The sequence below is a fragment of the Monodon monoceros genome, unplaced genomic scaffold, assembly GCF_005190385.1.
Source record: "Monodon monoceros isolate NGI ecotype Baffin Bay Population unplaced genomic scaffold, NGI_Narwhal_1 Super_Scaffold_16, whole genome shotgun sequence".
NCBI lineage: Eukaryota > Metazoa > Chordata > Mammalia > Artiodactyla > Monodontidae > Monodon > Monodon monoceros.
The window spans coordinates 90,628,890-90,646,459 of record NW_021703772.1 but is presented as its reverse complement, the minus strand read 5'-3'; the positions used below and the strand labels follow the sequence as shown (position 1 = coordinate 90,646,459).

Below are 17,570 nucleotides of genomic sequence, written 5' to 3'. Positions count from 1 at the left end.
TCCACATGCATGGTCGTGGGGAGGTTGAGTTGGTGGTGGTAGTTGAGGAGCAAGGTTATATATAGGTAGGCCAGTTGGAAAGTTATTGGAGTGTTTCAGGCAAAAGATGAGGGCAAAATTAGACTTGACTGGCGACAGTGTGGCCAGAGGGACATAAAAGGATATAATATTTTGAATGGACAATCTATAATACTTGGATATTATTTGGATGGAGGGTAGTTACAAAGGAGAGAAGACAGGAGACAAGGAAGGATAACTAGATTTTTTGCTTGGGTAATTGTATTTACTCAGAGCATGCTGTACATCAGGTACAGTAAACAGTTCAGTATTATTATACAAAGTGCCAGAGCATGAAAGTGGGAGGTAGAAAGCTAGGGGGAAGAACTAGGGAACTTTCTCTTTCTAAAGAACTTGGGTACTGGCAATGGAGAAGAGTAGAAGAGGATGTGTTCATGTTAGTGTTTATGTTACTAAGGCAGCATGGAAGCTGGTTTGAGAGGAGCAAGATAGGAGAGTAGAAGACAAATTAGGAGACTCCCATAATAATTCAAATGTGAGATGATGTGGGCCTTAACTAGGGATTCAGGATACCTTTGGGAATTAAAATAGGGCTTTGATGACTGATTGGAAAGGATGGCATCTAGGGTGATTTCCAAATTTCTGACTTGAATCACTGGGTGATGGTGGAAGCATTAGCTGATGGGAAATGAGAGAGGAAGAATTTGGGCCTTGGGAGAAACGTGTTGAGTTCCCTTCCGACAGTCCCAAATTTATGGGTCTCCAGGCACATCCAAGGAAAGAGAACAAGTGGTTGGGAACAACCTTTGTGGGGAGGCCTAGGACTTAGCAAATCATTATTTATCATCACTGAATATGATAGTTAAAATTGTGAATAGTGGATGAGATAAGTAAAGAACGTTAAGGGAGAAGAGTCGAGGGCAAAACTTAGAACTCTAAAGAAAACCTGCACGTAAGAGCCAGGGAAAAGAGCTCTTGAAAGAGCGGGTATAGAAATGGTAACAGTGGGAGTAGAACTATGCAGACAAGTGTCACACACTTCCAAGAGTAGAATTTCCAGAAAAATTGAGTAGTTTCATTTACAAAAGAAAATACCAGTAAGGTAAAGATGATATTTTAATGAATTCAAATGGTTTGAATACATAGAGAGGCAAACAGAATGTTCCAGAACATTTTGAAATCTGTAAATTAAAAAAAAAAAAATTGACAGTGCAACAGTGCATTTTGAAAAGTACTCTTTAGTAAACATCTCTTAATTTTATTTTTCAGCCAAGCAACAGACATAATGGAAACATCTGGGTGGAAGTCCATGATTCAGTCTCACCCACATTTGGTAGCAGAAGCCTTCCGAGCACTAGCATCTGCACAGTGTCCACAGTTTGGTATTCCACGAAAACGGCTAAAACAGTCTTGAAATCTTCCATGAACTGTAGAAAAATGGAACTGACTTTTACTCCTCCAGGTCCAGAAGGATTCTAATACACAAACCATAAGCAAGAGTTGTTTCTGTTGTCTTGTCCACAGAACAGAAGCTGAGAAAGCATATTGCTTGAATTTCAGGTGGATAATTTATGGTTTATTCTTCAGCTTTAAATTAGACTGATTATACTCTAATTCACTTCAAGGCCTTAAATTATCTTCAGTGACTTCTCTTGTTCATATATATACTTTAATTTTTTTATTGTGCCTTGTCATTGTGACCAAGGCTATGCAGGATTGCACTAGCTCCATAATGCAGTAATATTGATAACTGAAGATAATAAGTTTCAAAAGGATCTTCCATTAGTTTGAGAAAGGCAAATGAAATTATAGGGTTTGTCCTATGCTATCTCAAAGTTTAAAACTAGGCTTTCCTTAAAAAAGCACTTCTATTGGAGATTACTGGTAACGTCTCCAGTCTAAGTTCTATAAATACAGGAGAACCTGCTTACCTTCAAGGTAAGTTACGGCAATACACTGCTTCAATTCTAATTTATTTTTCATTTCAGGGGGCAAATATGCAATGAGTTGGCCCAAATTTTTAGTGAAATTTGTAGTGTTTGTATGTTGTCTGTCCAACAAACTAAGAGAAGCATAACAAACCTTTGCTTGTGTTTCTTTGTGAGTTTATCCAAGTTTACAATGATTGAGAACTGATTGAGGTTAAGATTTCAATAAGAAGAAAGCATGTTTTGTGCTGAATTAATTTTTTTTTAATTTATAGTGACCTACATTTATATGAAGAATTCTGTACATGTTAAAAGTAAGGATGACCAAATGTAAATTTAATGAGTGGGCCAATTAAGAAGATATATATGCACTTTTAATGTGTAACTTTTTTATACTGAATGGTACTTTTTTTTTTTTTTTTGCTTTTGAGAGAATTGATAAGGTATAATTAATTGTCTTAACTTTTGAAAGAAATTTTAAGACAGATGGAGGCAACTGGGATGTTTGTGATAATAGATAAGGAAGATATTCTCGATTATAGTTAAATAGGTTTGACTTCCAGATATTCATTATTGAATTCACGCCTGTTGATCACGCTTTGGAGAAGGCACCTGACAGTAAATGAATCCTGAACAGCCTACTCTCCTTCTAAAAGCAATGAACTGCTATTATTTGCAGACTAAAGGAGAGAACCCTTAGAAATATGTCAGGCTACACTCTGAAACCTTTTTTCCTCCCTAGCTTTCTCCTTTCTGTCTCAGTTACTGTACCAACATTGTGGATGATAGTGAAATTCTGCATAATGTGAACAGGATAAACTATTTATAAACTGCTTTTCACGGGCCAGTTCTTTATTATAAATGAATTTTAGCTTTAAACACATACACATCTTCAGTTTTTGATAGCTCTGTTTACAACAGAAGTCTGTTCTGGTGCATTGTCCTGGTGAAGCAGGAGCAATCAGTGTCAAGTCACTGCATCTGATTTCCTGTGACAGTGGCAGTATGCTTCTTAGGCAAGATTTACATTTGACCACAAGGGAAAAATTTTTTTCACTGGAAAAAAAAATGCATATACCTATATATTTACATATATAACTTTATTCTCCAGATTAAAATTTGTATAATTCGTTTATTTAGTTTTTGAATTTAGGATAAAAAGAAAAAGATGAAGCATGAAGTTTTAAAATAGATTTTATTTTTGTTATCTGTCTGTTAGGTATTTACCGAAGCAATCCTAATATACCAAGAGTGATTCATATTTACATTGAACAAACACTGTCAAATAACCATTTGTTATCCACATCAAACTGGAGTTCAAAAAGATCATATTTTCAGATATCTTCATTTCTTCCTGTGTAGCTTGAGTCTTTGTTGTGTTAACCTAAATTTGAAATTGGAAGACTCCCTTCGGATAGAAGAAAGATTCTTACATATGAATGGATTCCATCCTATGTAAGAGTATTATAGGGAGAAAAATTCACTTCCTTAATTTCACCGTAAGATTGAGCCCTTTAAATTTAAAATGTGCAACTTAAAAAAGAAACCACACACACATACATATACACTTTAAGAATCTGAGATTTTGCCAGGGTCTTAGAAGAAAACAAAAATTCATCCCTCAGGCCCTAGAATTTTGTTGTCATATATTAAAAAAAATACTGGTGTATTCATTTATGTCAGATGCACACAGGCGCATTCTGAATTAATTCACTTCTTGGATCTACATTTCTAACCATAGTGACTCCAGTGATAACACCTATTATAATGAACATTTCAGCTTACCCTTACTTACATACTTACTTTAATGTTTGTTGCAAGTCTGAAGGGTTTTATTATAAAGATTTTTTTTTTTTTAGTTTGGTAGCACATTTTGTACCAAAAACGTCCAACACTGTGCTGTAAGAATATCCACATTTGTAGAAATGTCCACTTTTCAGATAATATAATTCCTACCATTATACTAACAGAATCATATGGTAGTTGATTTATTTTTTTTATTTATTATGTATATTTTTGGTATTGTGGGTTCTTGAGACAATGATACAAAACTGTTAATGTATTCTGACGTGAGTGCTCTAATAGCTTTTTTTTTTTTTTCATTTTGAAACTACAGACATTGTTTTCGGTAGGCACAGATTTTGTCCTGAGCAGTGTTGCCTTTTGAACTAAAGCCTGCTCCTGTTGCCCTTTTGTCACCTAAACAGAGCTTTTTCTTAGAAAAGTAGTAACTGGTCTTAAATGTTCCATATTATAAAAGTAACTATTGGAGAACTGTTCTTTAGATTGAGATACAGAAACACTGTATTTGTGCCTTTTTCATTTTTTAATATTAATGTGTATCGGTATTTGGAGCACAAATATGAAGGTGCCATAACATTATGGCCTGCCATTGTTACCTCCTTGAATACTCATGTGTCATTGTCTTGAAATAGTAATTGGAGATTCTTGCATGTATTCCGTGGTCATTTGGGCATGTGTGTGTGCGTGTGTGCACGCGTGTGTGTGTGTACATGTACTTGTATTTGCTTGGACTTGTGTGTGCTATGTTCAAAAGAGTGAATTTCTGAAAATAGAACTCAGTTAAATGTTGAAAGTTTAGGTTAGTTGAAATGTATTCCATTTAAATGTGCTTTGAGGGGACAATTGAGAGGAAATTATAATTCTCAAAAATGTGACCAATTTACTGCATGATGAAATGTGAAAACAGTGCCTTTTAAGGACATCAATTTTAAAATTAAGTTTTAAAATATTAACAAAGATCTCTTAAAAAGTTGTCATGAACATTATTGGTTTATTTTTAAACGAGACCTAAGTTAGAGCTTAAATTGCCAAAAGTATAGTTATTAATTTATTTACCCATTTGTTTTGTGCATAAATTTAAAACCTAAGCAGAATTGTTTATAAAATTGTGGATCATAGATGCTACCCAGTGTTACTAAAATAGAACACTAGGGACTTTAGTAAGTTGTTTTGTTAAAATCCAACTCGAGCTTTTCTCAAAGCCAAGTCTACTTGAAGAGGTGAATTGTTCTGAGTTGGATGTTCATGCTCTTTGATGGATAAAATGAAAATATTCAATGTCTTCTTGCAAAACAACGTGGGTGGTTGGGTTTTAGTTTTTCAGATTATAAAGACAGCACTTTCAACACACAGAAGAGTATTTTGCAAACCTCTTTTATACAGATTATGAGCTCTAGTTTATTTAAGTGTTAAATGGAATGATGTAAATTTTAGGTCCAGTTGAACGAATATTGAGTGCCTACCATGCGAGACTTCTTCACTAGGAATGAAATCACCACACTGTGTCTTCTGTTTGCAGTATGTGGACTTCACGTTTGAAAAAGAATTCTTATATTTAAATCTTTCTCTGTTGTTAAGGGTTTATCCTTGTATACTGTAACCCAGTTAATTTTTGCATTCAGTTTTTTAGGATGAAGATATAACTTAAGTGAGTCCCATTTTTGGAAATAAAATTCTGCTGAAATTATTTAAAAATCAGTTCTGGGGCAAATTGATGTTCAAGATTCAAATATATAAAGACATTTTGAACTTTCCAGCCTCATTTTTAATCAGCTGATGTCAATGATGAGATACATACTTTTTGTATCTTGTTGCTGAAAATATTTTTTGCATTTCAGCACATTGAGTTAAAATAAAGTTGTTACTACTTATTCAGAATTAATTGGTTTATTTTGTGTTTATTTGAAAACCATGAATAATTCTTTTTCAGATTACTGTGATGCTTTACAAAAAGAGCCATGTATTTGATATGGTAACTTTTAGAATTATGCTTAGTAATTGTCTTTTCTACATAAGAAAGCTAGTGTTTTTTTGGAACCTACTAAAGACTTATTCCTTGACTCTGAGATGTTACATATATATGTACTTTAACATATGCATACCATCAATATTGCGTGACTTATGCTAATGTTATGTAATTTAGATCACCTTTCCCTGGTCCTCCTACCCCTTCTTAATTTCAGCTAATTATTTGCTGCTCTCAAAAAGAGCAAATTTGGGGCAGTGTATTCCTACACCAGCTTAGTAACAGCAACATAATTAGTGCTTAAAAATTACGGCCAAAGTCACAGAAATGCACAGTGAAAAACCTTCCATATTCTCAACACACACATACACATGTCCACACACACTGAATTACCCTTAAAAGAATAAAAGAAGGGTTGAAACACTTAAAAAATATTACCTATACAACTATAGTAAGATAGGACAAGTGGTCATATTCTAAACTTTAAATGAACTGTATATAACCTTTTCCCTTACTCTGCAGCAGCCAGCGTCCTTCATACTTTGTTTTAGAAAATTGGAATGTTGTGTTTCCTCTGTTCTGTCACCTCAGAATCATTTGTTTCTAAGAGAAGGCCAAGACTGGCATTTGCTTTTTGATCACTGTTTTTAAGTAGAAGACATTGATAGAGATGTTTACATTATTGCTACCTTCTTATTTTTTGTACCAGGGAGGTTTGCATGCATATGTCTGCAGTGATTAGTGGCAAAAAAGTTTGTCATTCCTGTTAGGAGTGCTTCCTTTCCACCTCTCCCTCATCTCTTGCCCTCCACCCTTAATTCCTTTGTAAAGGATTCAAGTGTAGTCCTGCTTCAGTCTGTGACATCAGAGCCAAACAATTCCTATGGTATCTAATCTTACCCTTTTGTCCAAATTCAAACCAGGATAAGTGCAAAGAAAGAAAAATTGTGAGATTTAGGAATAACATTTGCAGCACGCACACACACAAAGGCAACCAGTGTCCTGAGGACTCTGATATAACTGCCACAGCAGGTTTTTAGAATGTATACTTTATAAATGCCCCCAAAATGTGCAGGTCATTATGAAAATTGGGCAAAAATGAGGAAAAGTGAAAGTGGCATGCAGTTGAAAAAGAGTAGTGAAATTAGATGCATTAAACTTGATAAACCTTCCTGAGGAAGTGATGCTCATCTTAAATTGAGTGGGAGTTAGGCAGTTTAGTGGTGGTATCCAACCGATTGTGTGTTGGCAAGGTTCATATGGAACATTTATGGGAGTAAAAACAGGTGTGGCTATATCCCATTGTATAAAGGGATGAGAAATCTCATGTTGTAAACCAGTTAGCAAAGATCACGATCGTTTAAAGATCTTATTAGAAGAGTCGAACTTAACCTATGAGTGTTGAGTATGTCATCAACAATCCGTCAATCTTCAGGTGGGTTGGAGGGGGCTAGAGGAGAGAGGGTAAGGAGACCCTCTTAAGAGGTGAGCAATACTAGTGCTTTGTGCTAGGCTAGGAGACCTGGGATGGAGAGATTGGAGAGGAAATTCTGAGAGGACTTGGACATTCATATGGTAGAAGGAAGATGGAGGAGTCAAGAGTGACTCCCAGGTTTGATATTTGAGCAACTGGGTGGAGGATGGTACTGATACCTTCACTGAGACAGTAATCACAAGAGTAGCAGCAGTTTGTGGAGAAAAAAAAAAAAAGTTATTTTGATTTGGAGCCTGTTGATCTTAAGGTTCTTATAGGGCATTCTGGTTGGATATGTGAATCATAAACATGAGGGTGATCTCAGTTATAAAGTCAGGAATCCTTAGTATTCTCAGATGGTAACCAGCGTATGCAGGCTGAGGTGAGAAGGCAGCACAGGGCAGAGACAGGGACGAGCAGAGAGAGAGCAGCTTGTAAAAGAGGATGAGTGATCGAAAAGTGAGAACCAGAAGACTGTCCATCCTAGCAGTTGGAGAAGAGAATGCTTCAAGAAAAGGGATGGTTAACAGTGTCAAGTGCTACTGAGCAGTCAAATAGGCAACTAAAATATAAATTCAATTTGTGAGGGAGCAAATGAAAGGAGTCTTTGGAGTGGGGAAAGCAGTAGGATTAGAGTAAGGAAATGTATGCTCTGAGTATAGACTGTGGGGTGTCCAGCGAAGATGGCAAGGCAGAAACCGTAGCTGTAAGATGGGGTTTAGGATCAGTTTCTTACTTTCATTTGTTTTCCTTTATGGTGGGAGAAATGTCAGTATATTAGGATGTCATAATAAGGAGTCAGAAAAATGGAATACAAAAGGGATTACTGATGTCCTAGTCTGAAGAGAAGAGGAGTGGAATGAGATGCCAGACAGAGAGACTGCCCCTAACGCATGTGAAGGGGAAATGCAAAGGATGTAGAGTCAGATTTAATACTTTTTTTTTTTTTTGGCCTGAAAGTTGGTATACTCATTTTATGTCTTTTATTCCTTGTGAAGTCATCTATTCAGAGTAAAGGGGGTGGATGATGGGTTTAGATCAGGGGTCAGCAAACTTACTTTGTGAAGGACTAGGTAGTAACCGTTTTACCCGCTTGGCTATGCCATTGTAATGTGAAAGCAGCCATAGACAATACGTAAGCTCACGAGGTGGCTGTTTCCATTAGAACTGTTCACAAAAGCTGGCAGTGGGCTGGATTTAACTTTGGTGCCATAGTTTGCTGATTTCAGAGATTTGAGAAGAGCAGAGGAGTTTTGGAATAGCAGACGTGAAGAAAAAACATGATGGCCCAGTTGCAATTGGAGGCCATGACTTTACAGAGGATGAGTTAAGGAGACTCAGTGTTTGCATAATTGGTGCAAATAATAATAATAATAATTGGAATAGAAGCAGTGATTAAAGATACTCATCATTTTTCTTAAAAAAATTAAGAGTTTTAGAAATAAGAAAATTCATAGTGCTCCAGGTGAAATTCATGAACAGATGTCCAAACCTAGACATACTGGGTGACTTGTAAATTGAAAAGATGAGTAGTGTGAGTATCCAAGCAATAAAAAAAAATTTTAAAGTCATATTTCTCTGGCAGTACTTTTAAGTGAAAAAAAATTTGACCCAAAAACTTTGAGCTGTTTAGCGATTCATTTCTAAAGTTAACACAAGTTATATAGAGGTAGTATATTAACATAGTACCCAAAGCATGGGGAACATTGATCAAAAGTAATCCAAGCATAGGAAGCTGAGGCTTAAAAGGATTGGCAATAAGTATTAAACTGTTAGAGGGAAGACTGACTAATTGTAACGTTGTAAACTTCAATGCAACCCCTCTCCCCAACCTTCCACACTCCCACCTGCTTGCCCCTCCTCCCACCTCAGGATCACACTCAGAGATAGCTGTCGTCCTCCCCGGAAGAAGCTTCCCTCACTGATGAACCGTGGCTGGTTCACAACTGTAAAATGTAAAATGTGAAAGTGATCATCTATTGTAAGTAAAAAGGAAATTAGACAAGAGGAAGGGGGGAACTGGCATTGGAAAACAAAAGTGCAAAATTCTTCCTCTTCCATAAAATGAGAATTTAAAATGTTTTCTCACTGATTTTACACTTTGAATTATAAACATTTAAGCATTTTTAAAAAAAATAATTAAGAGGCTCTAACTATCCACTGGTAGAGTTTAAAATAGACTATATATCCTCCAAAGCACAAAATACTGTGTGTGTGGCAAAGTCAGGGGAAAGAATCAACTAGGATACCAAAAAGGGAGAAGGCAAAGATAATATTACAGAGATGTAGCAGTACTAGTATGACAAACAGAATAGGTAAAACGTGTACTATCAGAAAAACCTTTTCAGTAATGATCTCTTTTGTGGGTATGTAATAGACATGCCCTGTTCTGATGGAATTTAATAAAATCAGTAACAAAATATAAGCCTGTGAAAGGGGAATAGAGGGTATTGTGTAGCACATCTCAAGAGTAAATTACTGCTAGCCAGGCATAGAGGAGAGTGTTTATATAAGGGAATAAGTATGCAGGCTCAGGGGTCAGAGGAGTTGGTGATTTTACTGAAATTCAATAGAGCTGAAAAGTAGTGCTTTTTGTTGATGTAGTGCCTCTGTGTGTGCAGGTCTTTTTTTTTTTTTTGAGGGGCGTAAGAATGAATCCAAGTGAGAGAACTCTGAATATGTGAGTACATAGGACTAAATCAGGAAAGGCATTTTAAGTTCTTAATTGCCCAAATTCACAATCAAGGAAAAAATGGAAACAATTATAATTACCTCCAGAAAAGGCTTGGAACTAGGTTGACTTTCTTCAAACTTTCTAGGAACTGATAATTCCCATGATATGTGCATTGAAGAAAATACCGAAAAATAAATTTAAGCAATACTTTTAATCAAACTAGTATGAAACCAGATAACCTTAGAAAATTGCCAAAAAAAAAAAAATGAAATATATGTAAGACACTAATACATTGTCCTAGAGGTAGCAGTAGCCTAGTAAATGCTGGTTCCTAATCCCTTTCCCCATTTTCCTAAGAGAATACCCAAACATGAAGGCTTACAGACCCATCTTTTATAAATATGAGTGATAGAATCCTAAATAAAACCCTAATAGCTAGAATTTAGTAATAAAAAGAAAAACCAAGTCACCTAAGGTTGACCTAGGACTCTGAGGATGGTTCAGTATTACGGTAACAGTTTTGTACCACATCAAAAGGTAAAGTAAAAGCCATGATCATCTAGTGGAATTCAGCAAAATTGCACATTTATTTTTTTCACAAGATATCCTTACAAACCTAGTATGGGAGATAATTCTTCAACACCATTGAGACTACCACCCTCACACCATTAGCCAAAAACATCATAATGACGACCCATTAGAGTCAGCCAAAACACAGGTACTTTGATAATATGTTTATTTAAAATTATTCTAGAAATTTTAGTGAAATATATATGAAATAAATAAGCAATATAAGTATGGGAAAGGAAGCCTATATTTGAAAGTTATATACAGTTGTTTTCCTAGAAGACCCAAATTCATAGTAAACTGGCTAGGAAACTGTAGAGATAATCTGCAAGATAATATATCCTGGCAGAAACCATTTATGAGAAATAAGATCCCAATTACAGTAGCAGCAAATAAAATGGAAAAGGCCTAGGAATGACCTTAGGTTGAGATGTAAAAGCACTACAATGGGCAAAATGAACCTATCCTATTATACTGAGAAAGGGAAAGAAATGAATTGTGAAGTTAGTAAAAAAAAAACCTGTTGGTTTTTTTATCTTGTTTAGATAAACCATACTATTATATACCAATATTTAATAAAAACACACTTGAGGGAAATATAAGAATATAATAAGAGCATTTGTCTTTGGATTATGTACTGGGAATCATTTGTTCCAATGGACTGCATTTTCCAAAATTTCCATAAAACAAGTATATGTTTATATTACTAATGAGAAAAAAGATTAAACATTAAAAAATGTACATTCTGGGAAAGTCAGTAAATTGATTTTTTTTTTTTTTAAGCTATCCAGAATGGTAAATTTGGTAACACTGAGAACAGAAGTTAGTGATACAGCTTCTGCTTGGGGAAGATAATTATGGTCATGTAAGCTGTTTCCCTAGTTTGTACTTAACTCTTAGGCAGACCATCATTAGATAATCATATGGAAATAAAGTGACATGTAATTGCTAGAATAATGTAAATTCTTATTTTCAAAACATAACATTTTCCATGAAATGAGGATTGTTTTTTTTTTTCCATAAAATGAATGATAATTAAATGCTGTTTGGTTTTTGTTTGTTTTAATGAGAACTGGTAACACTCAAACTTAGGAGAATCTAGCACATTGGAGTCTTGATCTGATGCATTCATCTTGGACCTTTCAGGTTTGAGGCTGAATGAAGGAGTATTTCCTCAATTATACAGTTGAGCCCTTATTCTATACAAGTTGCAGTGATGGTAAAGCAAAACAAAACAAATTCAAAGACAGACCCCTTACTCTCATGCACCTTCTCGCAGATTAGTAGAGGAGCAGTCATGGATCAATAATGATCCGTCCTTATAAACAGTTGTTTCAATGGAAAATTTAGTGGTAAATATTCAGAGTGTGTTCTAAAATTGTATAGTTTTAGGGCTTAATTTAAATACTGTGAATATGGCATGGTCCCTCCACCAACTAAGCTGACTGGCATATTTTGAAGCATACAAAAAAAGAGTGTACACTGTGTATCAGTAAATGGTGGCAATTTTCTAAATTAAAATATGTAAAGCCTATATAAATATATGTGGGCAAGTTGTTTTACAAGATAAGCAAGAAGCAAACAGGGAGCTCAGTCCTCGTGTTTCTACCACACGTTTATATTATGACTTCACCATGCTCAGCATCATAGAAGGACCATTTAAGAGCAGGCCTTTAAAAACAATCTATAAATCTGTAAGTTTAAATTAGTTTAAAACAAAAGTTGTTTAAATATCCATAAAAAAATTAATGATCGGTCTTGCTACATGAATATAAAAAACAAACTTTTGACTTAATTTTCTCTGTTGTTAGTCCATTTCCTACTTCATCGATGTCCCCACTTTATTACTTCATCGTTTCTTGGTTTCTTAAGATGGAAGCTCAGATTGTTAATTTTTACATATTTCTTCTTTTCTAATCATGTAAACTATTGATTTTTCTCTACGCACTACCTTAATTATGTCCTACAATTTTTTGTATGTTGTATGTTCATTATCACCAGTTTAGAATATTTTCTAATATCCCTTGTGATTTATTCTTTGGTCAATGGGCTTACTTCCTATATTTGGGGGAATTTTTCTAGGTATTACATTTTTACTGATTTCTAATTTAAATCTATGGTGGTCAGAGAATAGACCCCATATATTTTCAATAAGTCGATATTTATTGATACTTGTTTCATGGCACAGAATATGATCTATCTTGAAACTTCTGTATGCACTTGAAAAGAATGTATTTTCTGCAATTGTTGAGTACTGTATGCTATATATGACAGTAAGGTCAAGCTGATTGACAGTGCTGTTCACATCTATATGTTCACTAGTTTTTGTCTACTTTTTTCTAGTAATTACTGAACAATGAGTATTAAAATATTCAACTTTATCAGTGAATTGGTCTGCTTCTCCCTTATCTGTTAATTTTTTGTATATTTTGTTGTTGTTTTTTTTTTTGCGGTACACGGGCCTCTCACTGTTGTGGCCTCTCCCATTGCGGAGCACAGGCTCCGGACGCACAGACTCAGCAGCCATGGCTCACAGGCCCAGCCGCTCCGCGGCATGTGGGATCTTCCCGGACCGGGGCACAGACCCATGTCCCCTGCATCGTCAGGCAGACTCTCAACCACTGTGCCACCAGGGAAGCCCAATAGTCTTTAAAGTCTATTTTGTCTGATATGAGAATTGCTACTCCAGCTTTCTTTTGGTTTCCATTTGCATTAAATATCTTTTTCCATCCCCTCACTTTCAGTGTGTATGTGTCTCTAGGTCTGAAGTGGGTCTCTTGTAGACAGCAAATATATGGGTCTTGTTTTTGTGTCCATTCAGCCAATCTGTGTCTTTTGGTGGGAGCATTTAGTCCATTTACATTTAAGGTAATTATCGATATGTATGTTTCTATTCCCATTTTCTTAATTGTTTGGGGTTTGTTGTAGGTCTTTCCCTTCTCTTGTGTTTCTTGCCTAGAGAAGTTCCTTTAACAGTTGTTGTAGAGCTGGTTTGGTGGTGCTGAACTCTCTCAGCTTTTGCTTGTCTGTAAAGGTTTTAATTTCTCCATCAAATCTGAATGAGATCCTTGCTGGGTAGAGTAATCTTGGTTGCAGGTTTTTCTCCTTCATCACTTTAAATATGTCCTGCCAGTCCCTTCTGGCTTGCAGAGTTTCTGCTGAAAGATCAGCTGTTAACCTTATGGGGATTCCCTTGTGTGTTATTTGTTGTTTTTCCCTTGCTGCTTTTAATATGTTTTCTTTGTATTTAATTTTTGACAGTTTGATTAATGTGTCTTGGCGTATTTCTCCTTGGATTTATCCTGTATGGGACTCTCTGTGCTTCCTGGACTTGATTAACTATTTCCTTTCCCATATTAGGGAAGTTTTCAACTATAATCTCTTCAAATATTTTCTCAGTCCCTTTCTTTTTCTCTTCTTCTCCTGGAACCCCTATAATTCGAATGTTGGTGCGTTTGATGTTGCCCAGAGGTCTCTGAGACTGTCCTCAGTTCTCTCCATTCTTTTTTCTTTATTCCGCTCTGCAGTAGTTATTTCCACTATTTTATCTTCCAGGTCACTTATCCGTTCTTCTGTCTCAGTTATTCTGCTATTGATCCCATCTAGAGTATTTTTAATTTCATTTATTGTGTTGTTCATCATTGTTTGTTTCATCTTTAGTTCTTCTAGGTCCTTGTTAAATGTTTCTTGCATTTTGTCTATTCTAGTTCCAAGATTTTGGATCATCTTTACTATCATTATTCTGAATTCTTTTTCAGGTAGACTGCCTATTTCCTCTTCATTTGTTAGGTCTGGTGGGTTTTTATCTTGCTCCTTTATCTGCTGTGTGTTTTTCTGTCTTCTCATTTTGCTTATCTTACTGTGTTTGGGGTCTCATTTTTGCAGGCTGCAGGTTCGTAGTTCCCGTTGTTTTTGGTGTCTGCCCCCAGTTGGTAAGGTTGGTTCAGTGGGTTGTGTAGGCTTCCTGGTGGAGGGGACTAGTGTTTGTGTTCTGGTGGATGAGGCTGGATCTTGTCTTTCTGGTGGGTAGGTCCACGTCTGGTGGTGTGTTTTGGGGTGTCTGTGGACTTGTTATGATTTTAGGCAGCCTCTCTGCTAATGGGTGGGGTTGTGTTCCTGTCTTGCTAGTTGTTTGGCATAGGATGTCCAGCACTGTAGCTTGCTGGTCGTTGAGTGAAGCTGGGTGCTGGTGTTGAGATGGAGATCTCTGGGAGATTTTCACCGTTTGATATTATGTGGAGCTGGGAGGCCTCTTGTGGACCAGTGTCCTGAAGTTGGCTCTCCCTCCTCAGAGACACAGCACTGACTCCTGGCTGCTGCACCAAGAGCCTTTCATCCACATGGCTCAGAATAAAAGGGAGAAAAAGTAGAAAGAAAGAATTAGTAGAAGTAGAAAGAGAGAAAGAAAGAAAGAAAGAAAGAAAAGAAGGGAGGAAGGAAGGAAGGAGGGAAGGAAGGAAAAAAAGAAAGGAGATAAAGTAAAATAAAATAAAGTAAGATAAAATATAATAAAGTTATTAAAATAAAAAATTATTATTAAGAGAAAAAAAATTTAAAAACAACAAAAAAAAAGGACGGATAGAACCCTAGGACAAACGGTGGAAGCAAAGCTATACAGACAAAATCTCACACAGAAGAATACACATACACACTCACAAAAAGAGGAAAAGGGGAAAAAATCATAAATCTTGCTCTCAAAGTCCACCTCCTCAATTTGGGATGATTCGTTGTCTAAAGGAGGGAAGGAAAGAAAGAAAGAAAGAAGATAAAGTAAAATAAAGTTGTTAAAATAATTATTAAGAAAAAAAAAATTTTTTTAAATGGACGGATAGAACCCTAGGACAAATGGTGGAAGCAAAGCTATACAGACAAAATCTCACACAGAAGCATACACATACACACTCACAAAAACAGGAAAAGGGGAAAAAATCATAAATCTTGCTCTCAAGTCCACCTCCTTAATTTGGGATGATTTGTTGTCTATTCATGTATTCCATAGATGAAGGGTCCATCAAGTTGATTGTGGAGCTTTAATCCGCTGCTTCTGAGGCTGCTAGGAGAGATTTCCCTTTCTCTTCTTCGCTCGCACAGCTCCTGGGGCTCAGCTTTGGATTTGGCCCCACCTCTGCGTGTAGGTCGCCGTAGGGCGTCTGTTTTTTGCTCAGACAGGACAGGGTTAAAGGAGCCGCTGATTCGGGGGCTCTGGCTCACCCAGGCTGGGGGGAGGGAGGGGCACGGAGTGCGGGGCGAGCCTGTGGCGGCAGAGGCCGGCGTGACGTTGCACCAGCCTGAGGCGCGCCGTGCGTTCTCCCGGAGGTGTTGACCCTGGATCCCGGGACCCTGGCAGTGGCGGGCTGCACAGGCTCCCCGGAAGGGGGGTGTGGATAGTGACCTGTGCTCGCACACAGGCTTCTTGGTGGCAGCAGCAGCAGCCTTAGCGTCTCATGCCCGTCTCTGGGGTCCGCGCTTTTAGCCGCGGCTCGCGCCCGTCTCTGGAGCTCCTTTAAGCAGCGCTCTTAGTCTCCTCTCCTTGCACACCAGGAAACAAAGAGGTAAGAAAAAGTCTCTTGCCTCTTCAGCAGGTCCAGTCTTTTCCTCGGACTCCCTCCCGGCTAGCCGTGGCGCATTAACCCCTTCAGGCTGTGGTCACGCCGCCAACCCCAGTCCTCTCCCGGCGCTCCGACCGAAGCCCGAGCCTCAGCTCCCACCCCCGCCCGCCCCGACAGGTGAGCAGACAAGCCTCTCGGGCTGGTGAGTGCCGGTCGGCCCTGATCCTCTGTGCGGGAATCTCCGCTTTTCCCTCTGCACCCCTGTTGCTGTACTCTCCTCCGCGGCTCCGAAGCTTTCCCCCTCCGCCACCCGCAGTCTCCGCCCGCAAAGGGGCTTCCTAGTGTATGGAAACCTTTCCTCATTCACGGCTCCCTCCCACTGGTGCAGGTACCGTCCCTATCCTTTTGTCTCTGCTTCTTTTTTCTTTTGCCCTACCCAGGTACGTGGGGAGTTTCTTGCCTTTTGGGAGGTCTGAGGTCTTCTGCCAGCGTTCAGTAGGTGTTCTGTAGGAGTTGTTCTACATGTAGATGTATTTCTGGTGTATCTGTGGGGAGGAAGGTGATCTCCGCGTCTTACTCTTTCGCCATCTTCCCGGAAGCCTCTCCCTTTGGTTGCTTTTAAAATTCATTCTTTGTCTTCGGTTTCCAGCAGTTTGCTGTAAAGTGTCTATGTATGTTTTTCTCTGAATTGTTCCTCTTTGGGGCTTCTTGAGCTTTTTGATATATAGGTTGGTGTTGTTCATCAATTTTGAAAAATTCTCAGTCATTATTTCTTTAGCTATTTCTCCTTTCCCATTCTCTCTCTCCTCTTTCTGTGACTCCAATTGTGTATGTTAGATCATTTAATATTGCCTCACATATTTCAGATGCTCTGTTTTGGTTTTCTTTTTTTTTCATTCTGTATCGTACTTGTTTTTGAGTTTGGGTACTATCTGTTGACCCATTTTCAAGTGCACAGATTCTTAAGTGGAATCCACTCTGATACTAATCTCACCTAATGATGTAATTTTCACTTAGAGACTTTCCATTTGATTCAATGTTTTAGTGTCTCTTCTGAAGTTTCTTATTCTTTTCATGTATATTGTTTAGCTTTCCATTTCCTTTAGCATTTTTAGTATAGTTTCAAGTCCCTCTCTGTTAATTCCAACTTCTGGGCTATAGCTGGATCTGCATTTATTGACTATTTCTTTTCTTGATGATGAATCACATTTTCTTCTTAATTTTGCTGGTAATGTTTGATTTTATGCCACACGTGGAAAAAAAGCAATAAAAACTAAAGTAAATAATATGTACTTCCCAAAAAGTGCATGCTATTTTTTGTCACACCACTAAAGTGAGGCTGAGTCAATATCTGTAGTGATTCTGTTCTGGGTTTTGTCACAACTTTGTATTAATGCATTTTACCACTGGCTTCATATACTTTGAAACAAAATGAAGATTTTTCCTTCTGAGCACTGGCAATATTCCAGATGTATTTTGTGTTTTATAGCCAAGCTGCCAGCTGAGAAGTGTCATTTGCTCTTCAGTCTTGTTCCAGGCTTTCAGTTCCCTGGGAGATCTCTTTCTGCCTTGGAGAGGTATCTCCAACCTC

The 17,570-nt window shown here is 37.4% G+C and overlaps 1 protein-coding gene across 1 annotated transcript in view; it reads left to right on the top strand.

The window, feature by feature from the left end:
• Nucleotides 1-5,608, top strand: part of SPOPL (speckle type BTB/POZ protein like) — a 62,188-nt gene extending 56,580 nt beyond the window's left edge. The window contains exon 11 of the mRNA XM_029225271.1: nt 1,288-5,608. Within this exon, the coding sequence (XP_029081104.1) occupies nt 1,288-1,432 (145 nt within the window). The 3' untranslated portion in view covers nt 1,433-5,608. The remainder of the gene's footprint in view (nt 1-1,287) is intronic.
• Nucleotides 5,609-17,570: the final 11,962 nt, after the last annotated feature.